The 16,458-nt window shown below is 45.0% G+C and overlaps 1 protein-coding gene across 4 annotated transcripts in view; it reads left to right on the forward strand.

Annotated features, from left to right (window-relative positions):
* MTSS1 (MTSS I-BAR domain containing 1) overlaps positions 1-16,458 on the forward strand; it is a 500,273-nt gene that overhangs the window by 118,929 nt on the left and 364,886 nt on the right. For all 4 annotated transcript variants that reach the window (XM_078686786.1, XM_078686789.1, XM_078686787.1 and 1 more), the window contains exon 3: positions 5,982-6,055. In XM_078686786.1, the coding sequence (XP_078542912.1) occupies positions 5,982-6,055 (74 nt within the window). The remainder of the gene's footprint in view (positions 1-5,981; positions 6,056-16,458) is intronic.

The raw sequence follows: 16,458 nt of genomic DNA on the forward strand, positions 1-16,458 counted from the left end.
GTTGCCCATTTCTCAGTAAAGGAGGAGTTGGAATATGGAATAAAGGGAAGAAACAAACAGACTGGCCTCATTACAAAATCTGTGTGAAGACGTCATCTGCTACTTTTAACGACAGTCACAGCACCTCCTTCCACTATCCCTTCATCAACGCGGGTAACCTCCCTGCTTCTTTTTGTCACATTATGTGCTCCACATTTTCTGCCAACACCTGAAGAGTAGGATGCCAATATAAAAAATAAAAAAAATCTCTTAAACCATCCTTTCAGTGAACAGAACACCTCAGTATCAAAGTGACACAGATGGACACGCTACCCTGGTTCTCATGATTGCTCAACTACTGACTTCTTCCCTTAGAAGGAACCAATCCAAAGCAGCTGAACTGGATATTCTGGCAAAGTTCAACACTGCATGGGACCGATCCCGGAGCGACTGTAGTCACTGTTCAACTCGCAACCTATTTGGATCTAAACAAATTCTTTAATGAGAATTGGTCACAATTCTGCACCAGTTACATAACAGGAATGTATCATGGTCATGAAGGAGTTCTGAAGACGTAAGGAAAGATTACTAGTGATGGGTCTAGACTGGGTATTTATTCTTGCAGCATGACTCATCCTTGGCTTGAAGAGATTGGACCACATCAACCCAGTCACGATGATCCTGCACAGACTCCCGGGACTGAGATGGTTGATCTTTAAATTCTGCAGTGTACTGCTTGAAGATTTGGGGGCAGATGTATCAACATTCAATTTTGCGATTTCTAAATAGCGATTTTTAGGGAATCACTATTTAGAAATCGCAAAATGGAATGTATGTAGAAAATCGCAATTTTTTAGCGATTTCTTAATATTCCTTATTTGTGAATTCGCAAATTGCAAATTCGCAATTAAGGAATGATTGTGAAATTAATCTCAATTTGTGATTCGCAAATTGCTAATCGCAAATTGAGAATAATTTCAAGGGTGCAGGGGTGTCTCAAGGACACCCTGCTGCACCCCTGAAATGTACATGTGTGTGCATATGGCGCACATACATTCCCTATGGGCATGTGTGTGCGTCAAATGCCACCTTCAAAAATGCCAAATTGTGCATTTTTTAAAGCATTCGCAAATTACCATCAACTACAAGTTGGTGGTAATTTGCGATTTCTTAACCAAAAATCGCAATTCAAAAATGCTACATACATAGCATTTAAGGAATCGCAAAATTGCGATTCCTTAAATGCTATGGCAAAATAAGGAATCGCAAATTTTTGGATTCCTTAAATTGCGACATTTTGATGCATGCCAAAACATGCAAATAGACCGTTTGCGATTCGCAAAGGCCGAAATTCTGTGAATTTCGGCCTTTGCGATTCGCAAACGGCTTGATACATCTAGGCCTTGATTACCTAGCCAAAAGGCTGCTCTCGCACTACCAATAATGGCATACTTTGCAGGATGCCTCCAATACTCAGAATTGTATGGTTTGGCAGACGAACCCAGGAAATCCACAGCTACCTCTCTCCCTCTGTCTAGAAGTATTAAGAAGGCCTATGGCGGTAGGAGGTGTAAGATCTTCCCGCACCACACTGCCTGCAGATTCTAACTGCAGGCCTTGTAGTCAATAGACCTCAGCTGAAGCACACCAAGAACTGGGAATTATTTCCCCTACTAAAGAAACTTGAGGATTTCTCTGTGTGTGTTGATTACAGCAATATCTCCATCGTGCATCTGCGATGATGTGACCTGCCTTGGCACACCTGTAAGCCGTTTAAAGCGGCCATGTAGCTGCATGTGTTTAGTGGCAGAATTAAATATGTACCCCTGCATACCACCATGCTGGGAACTCATGACTTCATCAGGATTGTAAGTGCAGCAAATGCACTCCTAGGAAACTATTGAACTGGAAAGAATTCCCAACTTCATTCATCATATAAGGGAGGACTCGCTGATGAGTCAACATTGAGTGTTTATTCATATCACACGAATGTATGAGCGAGTGGCAGTCATTAAAACATATATTTTAGACTCTTCACTAATTTAATACATATGTCTGATTAGACATTGTTGGTCCCAAACGTTTTCTGTGCATTTTCTTTTTGATATTTTCTGCTAAAAGTCTGAGCTTTGTTCCTTTTACTTCTGATTTGAGACTATAAATTACCATTTACCTGCTCAACTAGGACAGTCAGTGGTGTTATTTATTTTGTCTAGGCTAACCATATATTGGAAATGGTCCGATATCAATATATAACATCTGTGGATTACTGTAGCATCATCTTCACAGACCTGTAAAAAAAAAAAAAAAGTTACAGTACGGATAGCGGGTAGATAATGTGTCTCAACAGCTAAACAAACTCACAAATCTCATCCTATCACCACTGACCCACTGGAACCCCAACAGAGACTACAGCTGAATGAGACAATGGCTAGGGTTTTCTATATAAATATGTCCCTGGCTACAAGCCCACAGAAGTCTGTTGATAATCTGCCAGACTTAAGTTTAATTGTATCCAACATGGAGCCTGGACTCTCATGGAGCGGAGCCTCCTGGTCTTGGTCGCCCTCTACAAACTCTTCAAGAAGCACCTCTGAAGCGCCTCTGACATCCAATATGTCCGACTTACATACATAGAGCCTTGCACCTGCTTGTGTCACCATATCCAGACAGCCCTTTGCCACTTAGTAGGATTACAGCTTCAAGGTGCAGGGTCTTGGCACTACCCAAGTATCATTCTAGACCCAAGTTGCTATAACCTTGTTTGTACATGTGAGCGTGGGCACATGGCAGACACAAGCTACACCTCCTTCTGCTGAATTATATCCATGCAATCTTTGTCCAGCAGTGCATGAATCATGTCAGATATACAAAATGACATAAGCCTGTGAGTAAACCCAGCTATATAGCACCTAGTTAGAATAAATTGGTTCCAGGGGCTGTAATTCTCTGGCAATCTTAATAGGTCCCATTGCATGTACAGGATCCATCCACTAGAGTGGCCACCATGGGTATGGTCTCCTCGCTCTGCTGGTCAACATTAGACTCCATTCCTTTCAGGAACCTGGGCAATACTGCGCCTGAACAGAGATAGACCTCTGTTGCATCTTTTAGTGAAATGAGTGGGTGATACATGGCTGCTGAATGTTTTCTACATCTATTTAGCCTTTACCAGGCTCACTTACCTGAAATCTCCACCTGCATCTTTAACATGCCTTCCAAATGTAGTTTTCTCCATGAGTGGTTGGTCCTAAAGCTTACTTATGGTAGGATTACAGTGGGATCTAAGTGTGACAGCGGAGGACCCGCCAAGTGTGACAGCGGAGGACCCGCCAAGTGTGAGGACCCGCCACGTGTGGCAGCGGAGGACCCGCCACGTGTGGCAGCGGAGGACCCGCCACGTGTGGCAGCGGAGGACCCGCCACGTGTGACAGCGGAGGACCCGCCACGTGTGACAGCGGAGGACCCGCCACGTGTGACAGCGGAGGACCCGCCACGTGTGACAGCGGAGGACCCGCCACGTGTGACAGCTGAGGAAGTATGTAATCATCAAACAATTCCGTGGTTTATACAGCTGGTTTGTCGCTAAAGTACTTTCTGGCCTGGTTGATGTGAAGGTATGTCTAGAAACATGCCCTCAACAATTAGTCTGATTGAAAGTGGACCTTACTGCACGGAATACAAAAACGCCCAAATTGTTTACCATTTCTCTGTATAGAGACTCCTCCTTGACTGAAAACTGGTTGTAGTCTTTGGGCCCTGTTTGTATCCAGGAAGTGCAGGGTGCGTCCCTAGCCTCATGCTTCTCGCAATATGTCCCTCTTTACGCGTTGCCTGAAGCGTTATCCCACGTGGGATACCGCTCCGCTGAACTGCAACTAGTGTATTTGGAGCTGAAATTATTGTCACTAAACATTGCAACCTCTTTTACCGGGTGGAGAGCTGCACCTAGTAAAGCCACAGGAGCGGAGTGGTAAGACCATGGGCAGCCTGGCCCCCGCCCACTTTCTCCATCGCCATCAGAAACTCTTAAGACTCCCCACACCAGAGGCTGTATCCATCCAACACTTCTGACCCCAAGGTGGTAAATGTCTGTGTTATAGTCCTCAAACTGTGAAAACCTGCAGCAAAAGGGCCCATAAATCCACATCTACCAAGTTATTCCCCATTTTGAGGACTTTAACTTGAAATCATCCCTTAATTTGCAGGAACTTGTAATGAGGGCCAGTGAGTACTAGAGTTACAGAATGGGATAGAAACCTAGGTGAGAAGTAGTTTTCAGAAGAAAGCAGAAGTGACTGAGCTGTCGGAGACACCGCCCTATTTATGTATTTTGTATGTATTAAATTGAGATTGTAATATAGTAAATAACATTCCCGGAATGAGTAGTGGAGGGCTTTACATAGATACTTAAGTACTCAGTGACATGAAGTGTAAAATGTACAAGTAGAACATAGTGGTAATGTGTGGGAAACAGGTTTGCCCTAACACAGTGTAGCAACAAGCTACGTGCAGTAGCAGCGATAAATCAGCAAAGAGAAACCATGTCAACAGACACTACTGCAGGGCTTAGAAGCAGGCAAAGTGCTTTCAAAGACATGTTATCATAGTCACTTAGATTGTTCAGCATGGCAATGCCATTTTAAAAGAAGGTTGTTTTGTGGTCTTTGGCTTGAGAGCGCAGTTGTCTCCGACATATAGACCTCTCTAAATATACATGGAGGATTTGGCTCCGCCCAGAGCAGGATTACCCTCTCACCTCATCCTATAAGCTGTATTGGTTTGTTTTCCATGCAATGCATGAAGGACTGTTTTACCACTCAAAAGTACACTGAACTATCGCACATTAAAGTGTCTCGCTGATAGATGCATTGTATACAGAAAGCAATATGTTTTTCTGTTTTTTGCACAGAAGACGTTTTAACTAATATTTTAGTGAGAACTCAAAATGCAAGAAAGACCTGTTGCCACAGTTTTTTTAAATGCTCCCTGTTACAGATTAATTCGGTTTACATGTTTGAGTTTCATGCCTTGGATGCACTTCTGAGAAGTATAGTTGAATGCATTTTGTTTTTACTATTGGATTTTTCTTTGGAAGAGGTTGTGTGAGCTCTGGAAGGAGTGGGTTTCTACAGGTAAGTGTGGATTGATGGGCCGGGGGCTGGGGGATTCCAAAATGTAAGTGTTCTTGTGATATACACGCCAGATTAAATGTGCTTGGGGTTTGAATTGGAAGCCAACAGAAGGTGACCAGAACCCGCATAATCTGGTCTGACATCTGCTTCCTAAGACTGACCTTGCAGCTGCGTGAAGGGCATCCTTCAGGGCCGCTGGGTAAAGTTTGGGGATCCCTGCAAGCCCTGTGGTAACATATTCCTCCTTGGGTGGCACAAGCCTTGGTACCACAGGTTTAAAATCCTCCTCAGGGATGGGGTAACAAGTGCTATATGAATGCAAATCTTTCTTCCTCTTTTTATCCCTCTGCTATTCTTCTCACTCCAAGTAACTGACTAATATCCACCACTGAAATTACTTCATATTTCACTATATTAATACACCACTAATCCTTTATAAGCTTCCTGAATAGCGTGCATCAACAAGCGCTATATAAATACAAACCTTTGTCCTCCTCTATCCTTCTGCTATCATTCCAAATCCTAATTACTGACTCACCTATCCACCACTTAAAATGTACTTGCATATTTCACTATACTATATCAACACTAATCCTCTATGGGTCGCGGGGTAGCGTGCTACTCGCCGAAAAAGCGCTTTGACGCGTCGTCAGGGGTAGTAAACGCTATATAAATGCAATTACAATACAATACAATACAAGGTGGGGTCTTTGTTGACACTGGGCCCCTTGGGCTAGTAGATGGATGTCCATCCTTGTAGCCGCTCTCCCTGGACGTCCCTTTAGTCGCTGCAGGGCGCCCCTGGTGCTGTGCGGAGAGCACCCGCCTGCCATTGGCTAACATGTGTCATGTCTGCATTTGTTTCAGGACCACAGTCGTCGCAGCTGCTGCGTTTTTGGATGCCTTTCAGAAAGTGGCTGACATGGCGACCAACACACGTGGTAAGCAGTTGTGCCAATATTTAATTTCGCTTTTGCCATGTGTGGCAGGTGTGTCACTGGCCTGCCCCTCCGGTACCTTTGAACACCGATGCCACGTGCAGCTGCCAGCTCACAGCAACATATGTCAGGGTGAAAAACACATGCCGTGGTGGGAGCCTCAATCCTGACAACAGACGACTCGCATTTACTCGGCGTCATTTGCTGTAATATTGCAGAATTACCCGTCTAATTGTACCCTGATTCGATTCATTTGTTGGCCTCGTTCTGCGCCTCCAAATGTTTTCTCGAATGCACGCGCATCGCAGCCTGATGGGAGCATTCATCATCTGCCGCCGTAACCTAGTTTCCGAAGCCTCCTGTGTGCGGGAGCTGCCTGTTCGAGGAATGTTTGCACCGCGCGCGTTGGAAAGGGTGCGTGTGTTGGTTATTTTAGGAAGCTGCTTGGGGTGGGCCTTGAAGCGTTGCTGCATGCTGATCCCGGGCCCGAGCGTGGAGTGCACGCGCCCGGCTACACATGTACATTTCACTCCCTTAAAACACTAGCCAGGCAGGGGGAGCCTTCCTGAGATAGGTCCATGGAGCTGTGTCAAGCGTTCATGGTGCTGGCCTCACCAGATGTGCTCGCCTGGCACCATAAGGCTGGAGAGGATGGATGACTGGGTCTGGGAACGCTGGCTAGGGTGGAAGATTGAATGCTTCAGAGGCCAGATCTGTGCTTGTAGGGTCTGCGATATCCCGCCTGTAGTGCCCCGCGTAGGGTGAACCGTGGGTGGATCCAAGCCGCTAGGGGAGATTTAAGCTTAGTGTAACTTGGATAGTGCCAGTGGTAAAACTGGAGCACACACATGTTGTGCAGTGCCAGGGTTTTCTTCTCCAGGCTCCAGCCTCGCTTTAGCAAAGGCTCGGTGCACAGTCCGTATGACTAGAAGGAGTCTAGATGTTCTTCAGATATTCTAATGTTGACCGTTTTGAAAGCGCCTTCTACATGGTAATACCTCACCCAGACACGTGGGAGCAGTAGGCCGGCTCAGCAAGCGTTGAAGCCTTGAAGGGGCATGTCCACCCATGCCCCAGATTTCCAACACCAGTGTGCAAACTGCCTCCGGTCCTTCGGAAAAAAGGGATCTTATAATATTTTTCAAACTTTTCTCTGATGTAGTAAACCCAGCACTATGCTAGCAGCAGTTTAAACTCCCAATTGGACTGCAGTAGTTCGGTCTCCTTTGATCTGCCAAATTAAATGAAGAACTAGGCGCTTAAAATGTACATTTCACAGCAGGTGCACCATGAACGCTGTTCGTGAACTATTTTTGCCTGATGGTAAATGTATGTATTTGGTGCATGTCTGTGCCTTCCTTCCTGTAATAGCAGTCTCTCGTTCGACAATAAACGGAACTCTTTGCATGGCAGGAGGCACCACCTCATATGTGCAGTATTGTTGCGGAAACTCCTGGGCGCCAGCATTTAGAAAGCATGAAGCTTTATATAAATAGATAATGTATAGCATGCATTCTATGCTCAGGACTTGCAAGAAACACCTTTACCCCGAAATAACACTAAGCTTTTTTTTAAAAACTTTTTTCTACACTTAATGTTTGTCTTTTGCTAGAGAATAAATAATGTCATTATGTCTCAGACACTCGTGCAGCCAATTTTATATGGGCCAACCTTATCAATGTATATACGCCACACTGTTGGAGAGGGTACATCCTGGTGCCAACCAGGTCCACTAGTCAGTGCATGGACACTACTTTTTAAATTAAAAGTACATTTCAGAAAGGAGTTCAGTGCATGGGTACACAAGGCATGTACTGGTATAGCGTTATTTCTAATGTGTCTGCAGGCTTGGTATCAGATACACCTTTGGATTAAACAATACATCCATGTTTTAACGATTTGTTTGATGCTATCACTAATATATCACATTTGTGAAAGGTAAATGCATTTTTAATGAAACCGCTTTATTGGAATTTGCTTTGGTGAAATCTAAATTATAATTTCAGCAGAGGTTATACATGTTTCAGTATTCCCAATGCACACCTCTGCAGGCCTGTCTTGAGTAGAGGCATTTAAATATAGATGAACCTGTTTTAAAAGTATGCTCAATTCTCTGTCCTGTTGAACTTGAGGGTTAGGAGAATGTGTGACTTGGGCAGACCCAAACCAAATCTCTCAAGGTTTGCTGTGGTCACAATTTGTGAAATAAGGCGTGGGACAATTTAGTAAAATGGGATGATTTTTTGTTATTTTTTGGAGGAAGAAGCAGAAAAGAGCTGCTCGGTCCATCATGCACTGAAGTGTGTAAGGCATTTTCAAGGCCTACTTTCAGGGGTTGTGGAGTGGGACACTTGCTCTGTCACATTAGTACCCCAAGTGCTGAGTTGTCTTTAGACTGACTGCTGTGGATTACAAATAAATGGAGGATCCTGGGACCTCCAAGGGATAAACTAAGTAAATGAAAGCCTGCCTTCTGTAAGCCCTTTTTCTGGCTGTGTACAGAGACTGAAATCCGTATCAAATTTACGGGATCCAAACTACACAGTTCAAGCACGCATCATCATGCAGTGATCTTTCTCGCTGCTCAATTGCAGCATGCTCCTTGGAGTAAGTCCTGGGCACGGGCAACGCTACTCAAGGACAGGCGAAGTTACCTTTAAGGAGTGGAGTCTTTGGCTTGCCCGCCCAGGGATTTGTAAGTGTGTTGCCGTATGATGTACCTCTTTACTTTCCTATCCCCATCCGGGGCCGCTATAAAACTTGTAAGGACATATGCAGATGTCTACATAATAAGTGCTGTATTGAAGTGTGGAGCTAGATCGAAGAGCAGTATGAAGGCGCCATGTTAGAGCTATTGGAAGCACTTTAATATGAACTGCAGCAGCTCCTTCGATTGTTGTACCTGCTTGCGTCAACATGGGCTTCGAAAGGGAGATAAGGCACTGTAGAGATGTGTTTGTGATATGGTAACATTTTTCCGAAGATCATGTGCTGTTGAACTCAATATATTTTTGGGATAAAACCCTGTTTTTTAGAGTGAATTGAGCACATTGCTTGTCCTTTGGTATAAAAGGCAGTTCTTCAGCAGGCGTAGCAGCTGCACACCGCAGGCAAGAGCTTGGCAGATAGCTGGTTACGCGGTCTGGGCATCTTCATTGGAAGCTCATGTTGTTGCTATTACTGTATTCCACATACAACATTTATTTTTATGTCTGCTGCATCCAAACTGGAAACTTGGATTTCAGACTGAAATTGAACATATCATTTGATGGCGCCTGCAGGTTTGCCAGTTTTGGACGTCACTTTTCTGGGATGCCCTTAGATTCTATGTATGTATGTGGCTACAAAGTAAAATGTCACTGTACCCCAGAGGGATTCAGAAGGGAAGCCAGAGGGAAGGCATACCTGAGGGATCATTGCAGATGGGAGTGACGATGGAGGGGGTACAGGAAAATAAATGGAGCGGGTGGTGGCAAAGTAATGGTGTTAAGGAGTGAGATGGGAGGATGCTGGTGGGAAACTGTAAGGCTACGGGTGGGAGTGTGTGGCACAAGGTCATTTGTCTCCATGCATCCAGCAAAGAGTGGTTGCACTACCACTAGTTCTTGATCCCTTTCCAGAGGTGGTGAAGTGAGAGGGCCTGGTGGATCGTGATGGGGTTGGAGTTCCATGCCCTTAGAGCACAACTGGAGAAATGTTGTTGTGTCTTCTTTTCCTGCCTCCATTTCTTTAATTACAGTCTGGCGATGCTGCTGCATATCAATCTGCGGTTTTGATCTTGGTAGCCACATGTGACTGCCTTGTCGATGATGCAACAGGTCTTCATTGTGGTACCACATGCAGCACAGCTAGTGGAGCTCTTTGAGCATTGGTGTGAATCTGTCATACTGTCCAAGACCTTTAATGGATTGGAGCTGCTGAATGTCGGGGACTCTTGAGCAGCGACACGTGTGTGTCACAGGGATGCCAGATAGTGGTTCATGACTTCAGCTGAGATCAAATAAACCAAGTCCCTTGATCGCTCGTCTCAATCAGGTCAGCTCTCTGGCTGCCTGGCTAACCCTGTTCCATAGCTGAATGACGACAAGTTTCCTTACCCCAGTTAACATTCAGAAGAGACCTTTTGCCAACCGTCTCTCTTGTGATTTCACCCAACATGGCCTATAACATATTTATTCAGCACCCTATAAAACAATATCTTTCCTGAGCCTGTTTCACTGCTTTACTGTTGTTCACACTTGGAGACCTCTTCCTTTTCATGGTTGAGAAGCTCCATCCTTTCAGCGTGGCTTATAGAGCTGTGCTGCCACTGCAAGAGATTTCTTTCAAAGGAACACTGGCTCTGAACTGGCATGTCAGAATTTTTTGCAGGGCCCGAAGTCCTCAAATTAAAGATGAGCCCTTCATAGGGGGGATGACCTATTTGTAGTTCAAAACTATGTATTGCGGAAAAAGAGAAAACAAAGTTGCCATCTAGTGTTATTAGCTTTTGGCTGCCTTGTCGTTAATGAAGAGAGCAGCTTTGCTTTAAAATCTATAGATAAATATGTTGTAGCATGACTGTGGGGCCTTGAAAAAGCACCCAACCTTGGGAATAAGGACCATTCTTCCCCATCCCCCTGTCTCACAGGCCTGGCTAAAGAGCTTGTCTCAAGACTTAAGCCTTCCACCTACAGTGCTTCCATCTTCACAACCCTGCTGAAAGCACACTTCGGGTAGCAAGGCCACTACATTTCCGGACGTCATGTACCTAGCCCTAGGCATGCATTCTACAGTTCATTGCATTTTGGGAGGTGTACTATTTTTTTTTTCTTTAGGTGAACCAGCTGGACTAAGGCATGCCAGGACTGGAAACATGTCCTTAAGAGCTAGAGCTGCCACAATGCGCATAAAACTCGCTATTGGCGGATTAACAAGAGTCTGCGTTAGGTCAAAATGGGCCAGGGAGTGTTACGGTCACAGTAGTGTAGTTGATGTCCTGTAGCGTATGGTCCATCAACACTGTAGTGCTTGTGGAATTTGTGCCATTTGTATTGTTCTTTATCTCCACCTCTGACAAAGACTTATCCCTCACAGCACCACCCAACACTGTGCTCATCTAATAGAACATTTCTGCAGCAGCTTCTCCTGCCCCAGGCTTTTTCGTCTACGATTTCTCATGCTCTGTTTCTTCGCTCGCCTCCGCATGACCCACATACATTAATGGCACTTTGTATTTTCGTCATGGAGACTGCCGCTTCTTATGCGGACAGAATGCGAATATTCGCAGGGTATGGTCAGAGGTATGGTCAGAGCCACAGGAACTATGCGATTGTGCGGCAGCAGCGTTTTTAGCATATTTATGGGTTTGTGGCATTTATCACATAATCCATCATTAGCTGCTTGATCTGCAGATTTTAACAAAAAAAAATGTTTCTATCTCTACCGGTTCAAAAGTTGCTAAAAATGCAGCAACACGTGTTGCCGCACAGTGGAAGGCCCTTTGCAAAGGTTGACTCGCCACCTTTCTGTTGCTTATTGCTATATGTAGGTGTTAAACTGATACTAATGAGGTGCAACCTATGCCCAGACATTGTTAATCAGGGTAAAAATTACTGAATAATGAAATACCATCACAAAATGTGTGGCATTACCCCACAACATTTTCCTTTTCATGTTGCTTAAGTCAACTGCCTCATAATTTGTCCCACCCATGCCACATCATTCCAGTGGCCCTGGGTATGGTACTTTTTTACTCTTGTGCCATGCACTTCATGAAAATCTTCTGGAGGAAGTGCACATCTAGGAAATGTTTTCATTTTATTTAAATCATCAGTTCCTAACCTCTTTTAGAAATCTAATGGTAACGTTAATTTAGGTGTGACCACTTCATTGCTTAACTTGGGTCTGGTTTTCTGTCTGTGGGCACTTTTATTTTGTCCACAAGCGCTCTTGCTGGCATGGTCATGGGCTGTTCGTGGGTCTCAAATGTTGTGGAATTGTACAGCCTTAGGGAAGGCATATTGACCTATATATGGTCACTTAGGGTCCTTATCTCATCAAATGTCCCCAGCTAGGTTGCCAGTGAACGTCACCTACCAACAATAAAACAAAAGTGATTTATTGAGTGCCATCCAGCACGTCTCTACCCATCACCATTACCTCTAAGAAATAGACTATTGATAACTGAAGTGAATCGCTGAATTTACCCTTACTACTACACTGGCACCGTGGCACTCCCTCTAGAGGGAGTGCCACGTGGTCCCACCATAGGCACGTCACTTCCTGCCTCTGTCGACTCTCAGAACCGTGACTCTGTAAGCCATCACAGAGTGAGGCCAGAATACATTCCAAACCCACTGATGGACCCACTCCAGAGGGACCATCATATGGCTTTGTGTTTTTGAAGGGCGAATTCCCTCTGCGATACGCCTCTTAAGGTTGAGTGCAGGTGGTCGTGTGACGGTGTAGTGGTACATTAAAAGCTGCCAAACCGTGTTTGCAGCAAAAGTATTTGGGGAAAAGGCCAAAGGCGCCACTCTGTGAAATGTAAAGTCCACAATGAAGAGTGGCCCATGTTGTCCGAGATTCATAATAATGCCAGACTGACCTCCCGTTGCACATAAAGCTGATGACGTGTGCATAAGATCAAAGGTTGCGGGGAGAAAGATGCAGTGTAGTCTGTTACATTGTGGACGCACATATCTTTCCACCCCTGCCGAGGCTATAACCAGATGAATATTGTTTGAGGAAGTATGTTTGTTTTGTACGGATGTTGTAACAGAACGAGACGCGGATGATCAATTATGTCCGAGTTTCTTACAGGTGATTCCTGAGTGGTTGCTTAAAATGCTGCTGTCTCTCTCCGTTTTCCTTTCTCCCTCTGCAGTGTGTTTCGGGTGCCGGCGGTGTTTTTATGCCAGTCAGGGGTGTGACATGTTTTCATTCAGCTCGGATGCGGTGCCTTCCTTCTCATTTCGTGCATCTTATGACGCCACAATTGAGCCTGTTGCCAGGCAACCGTTCCGCAGCTACCACAGGAGAGCATCTCCATCCTTCTCGGACTGGCCAGATAGCAACCGTTGCCAGGGACGTGCTTGGAGCTGCGCCAGTAGGAGCATCCGTCGTCAGAGCTCTTGACCAGTGCTCGTCTTCCCTTCTCTAGATTGGTTGTTCAGTGTTTCCTCTGAAAGCCTCACGGGGAGTGTAGAGCATTTAGGAGGAGACAGAGAAGAGGGCATTGACAACCCTTTTACCGTGGCCTGAAATGGCAGCTTGAGAGCCCAAAGGAGCTCTGGAAATGATTATTTGACAGTCAGAGCGGGCATTTGATGTGTTGTTTTGAAAGACTGATCTGGTTTTAGACCGATTTCAGCCCTGTGTGCACCCTGCTGTACAATGGAGGCCAGTGGGTGCTTACAGCGAGGAGCCGGCTCGCCTTGAAATCTAAAAAGACGTAAGCGGAAGGTGCACTCAAATGAAGTCAATAGAGAAAAAATATTTTATATATATCTTCTTTGTTCAGAATATGTTTCTGTTAGCACAGGCACAGCCAACGCGCTTCGTTCCCTTTTGTGCCGTGGGAACTTCGTCAGGGCAACAGTGTTTTCCACGAAACGACGAAAGTATTACAGCTGAAAGAAATTTGGAGGACCAGTAGTAAGCGTCCCTGAATATCCTTTGCTTAAATCAAAATGGCATCTCGATAAGAGTATATAACTGGATCCACCTTATGGGATAGTCGCTTGCAGTTCGAATACAGAAGATCAATAAAGGAGGAATTTATTAATAAAAATTCTGAGAGGCTCCTTGTGATTCAATAAGGGCTGACCGGGGGGGTCCTATACGAGTCCTTAGAAATCCAAAAAGGTAGGATCTATATAGAATCGGGTAAATCAATCCACGTTGGTCTATCTCGCTAAGTAAGGCGATAAGATAGTTGGTTATAGTCGTCCGTGTCCCCGGTAGGGAAGGATGGTCCAAATAAGACCAAATCGAACAGGAGACATACGAGCTGCACCTGTAGTAGGGCACCGGCACCGAATCCTCCCGTCAGGAAAAGCGTCCCGCCTTGAAATGTAGGCGGCAGCAGCCCACTCTGGTGGGCATTAGCAGCTCTGTTTAATGGTGACATTAGATGCTGACTGCTGTGTGTGTTTGTGTTGTATCACCCCAATGTGGCCTGATTGAAGGATCTTGCCATGGTGTAATCAGAATGAAGAGACCTTCAGACAAGTTACACCAACAAATCACACTACCTAAGGCTAGAGCGGGCGACCTCGAAGCTGTGTTTGAGTCTCGGCAGGGACACTTAAGATCCTATGATTCTGGGCAAATCACTTCATCTCCCCGTGCCTACCAACAAATTAATGTGTCAGCCTGTACCGCAACTGGTGCTCATGTAAAGCGCTCTGATACCTTCGGGTCGAGTTTGCGCTATATAACCCACCCTCCCCAAAATACCTAGAATATTTTTAAAAAATTAGATTGATTCATAATCCAGAGATCCTTTAAAAATGTATAATATCGTAAGAAAATGTATGTCAGTCCCGATGTTTACCCTCTTCGGAGATGAGGCCACCCTCGCCTCTTCCATTCTCAGTCAGTCTTCCACCACGTATCACGCTCACCTCCTACCCTTTCACTAGTGACTGACCCTGGGTAGGTTATCAGGAGGATCAGTAGTAACACCACTACTACTGCTCCTTCTGTGTTCTTAAGAGAATGCTTTTGAAGCATTCAGTTCCCTTTGTCTTGAGCGGAGAAACTTGTGAGCGCCCCGTGCATATCTTGGACTATGTGGAGCGGACCTTCCAGGAAACGTATGTGTAGTTGTTAGAATTCCAAAGTGTATTAGTAAGGACTTGAGGCCACAAATTATCCCAAGACCAGGCACAAGAGTAAAGTAGAATTGCAGGCTGTTGTCACTGTATGCCAGTCTGCACCAAAGATGACCGTAGAGTCATAGGTCGCGTGTACTATCCTTCCAAAGAACAGCGAGGCCAGGCGAAAAACACAGGCTGCTCACACTGTTCTGCCAATGTTTAGCACTGGCAGTAGAGGCTGAGACTTCTCTCACTGCCCCACAAATGTATGTAGAGGGCAGTAGAAGCAGAAGTCTTTCACTGTCCCTCAAATGTACATTCGAGATATTTGGTACGCAGACAGCCTGCTCTGTTCCTCCAGGGGGCAACAAGTGCAGTAGAAGCTCCTTGCACTGCTCCGCCACAGGGCATCAGTCCTACGAACAAGCTTGTATAGTAGTCTTAAGACTTGTTGCTCTATACAAACGTGTAACAAGAGGGGCGGGTCTTGCTTTGTGGTGTTTTCTTAGTTGTAGCTGTAGCTCTTTGTGAATTGGGCACCTTTAGGCTCTGTTGGATCTGGACCACTTCTGATTTAGCATGGGTGACAAGCGAAAACACTTGAGATTTGATCGCTTATAACTTGTTAGCATTTGCACTGGGGGCCTTGTAGTCATGACCTTCCCAACCTTGCGCAATGTTATTCCACCATTCAGTCGGAATAGTCTTTGTTTACCACAACCTTTCAAGGTAAAAACACAAAAACTCTACATGTAAGTTGGTGTATTCGTGTCAACCCTCACCGTTAACTTATCAAACGTGTACGTAATCAAGCAGATTGATTTATCAAATGTGTACGTAATCAAGCAGATTGTGAGGTGGACTTTGTGTTCATGGGTAGTCTACGCAAAGTTGAGCCTCCCATACCCTTCCAGCCAGTCTACAGTCCAATTTATACATCTTTCATGTTCCTTGTATTAAAGTTTAAATCAATATGGTCCTCATTTTCAGAATGAGGAAGTCTGTTGCATAACCATCAAAATAAACTGTGTTTACTTTCCCTGGTCTCATGACTGCATGATGTGTGAAAACAATTAACCAAATATGTAGCAGCCTTGTTGTGGTCATGTGCATCTGTGCAGCTTGAGTGCCTGCACAACTCAGGTGGTTGCAGCTGCCACATCAACAACTCATTCTTCTGCCACATCAACAACTCATTCTTCTGCATAGCAATACTGCTGCACCAAGTTTAGAGCACATCCCCAAACCCCACCTCGCCCATCACCCTCCCTTGTAGCTCTTATACCTCCCAACACACTTTTCAGGTCAAGCCTGCCTGACAAATGAAAGCTGTCTGGTTGCAAAAGACACATTGTGAGCTTACAGTGAGTTTACACCCGGTCTGTTGCTTACCATTGGTTGGCTTTGTTGTAACGTTCATTTGCTGGCTTCTTATTTGATAGCGTGATTTCCTCTTCTTGCCTTTGTCCCTCCCCTAGAGCATAGTATCTTTACAATCCTTTTTTTTGGCTAATTTGTATCCTACTACTCCTCCTCACATATAAGGAACTACTCTTCTTTTTCATTCAGCACTCCATGAGAATGCATGTGTATTCTAGCTCA

This window comes from Lissotriton helveticus, chromosome 4_1 (genome assembly GCF_964261635.1).
Source record: "Lissotriton helveticus chromosome 4_1, aLisHel1.1, whole genome shotgun sequence".
NCBI lineage: Eukaryota > Metazoa > Chordata > Amphibia > Caudata > Salamandridae > Lissotriton > Lissotriton helveticus.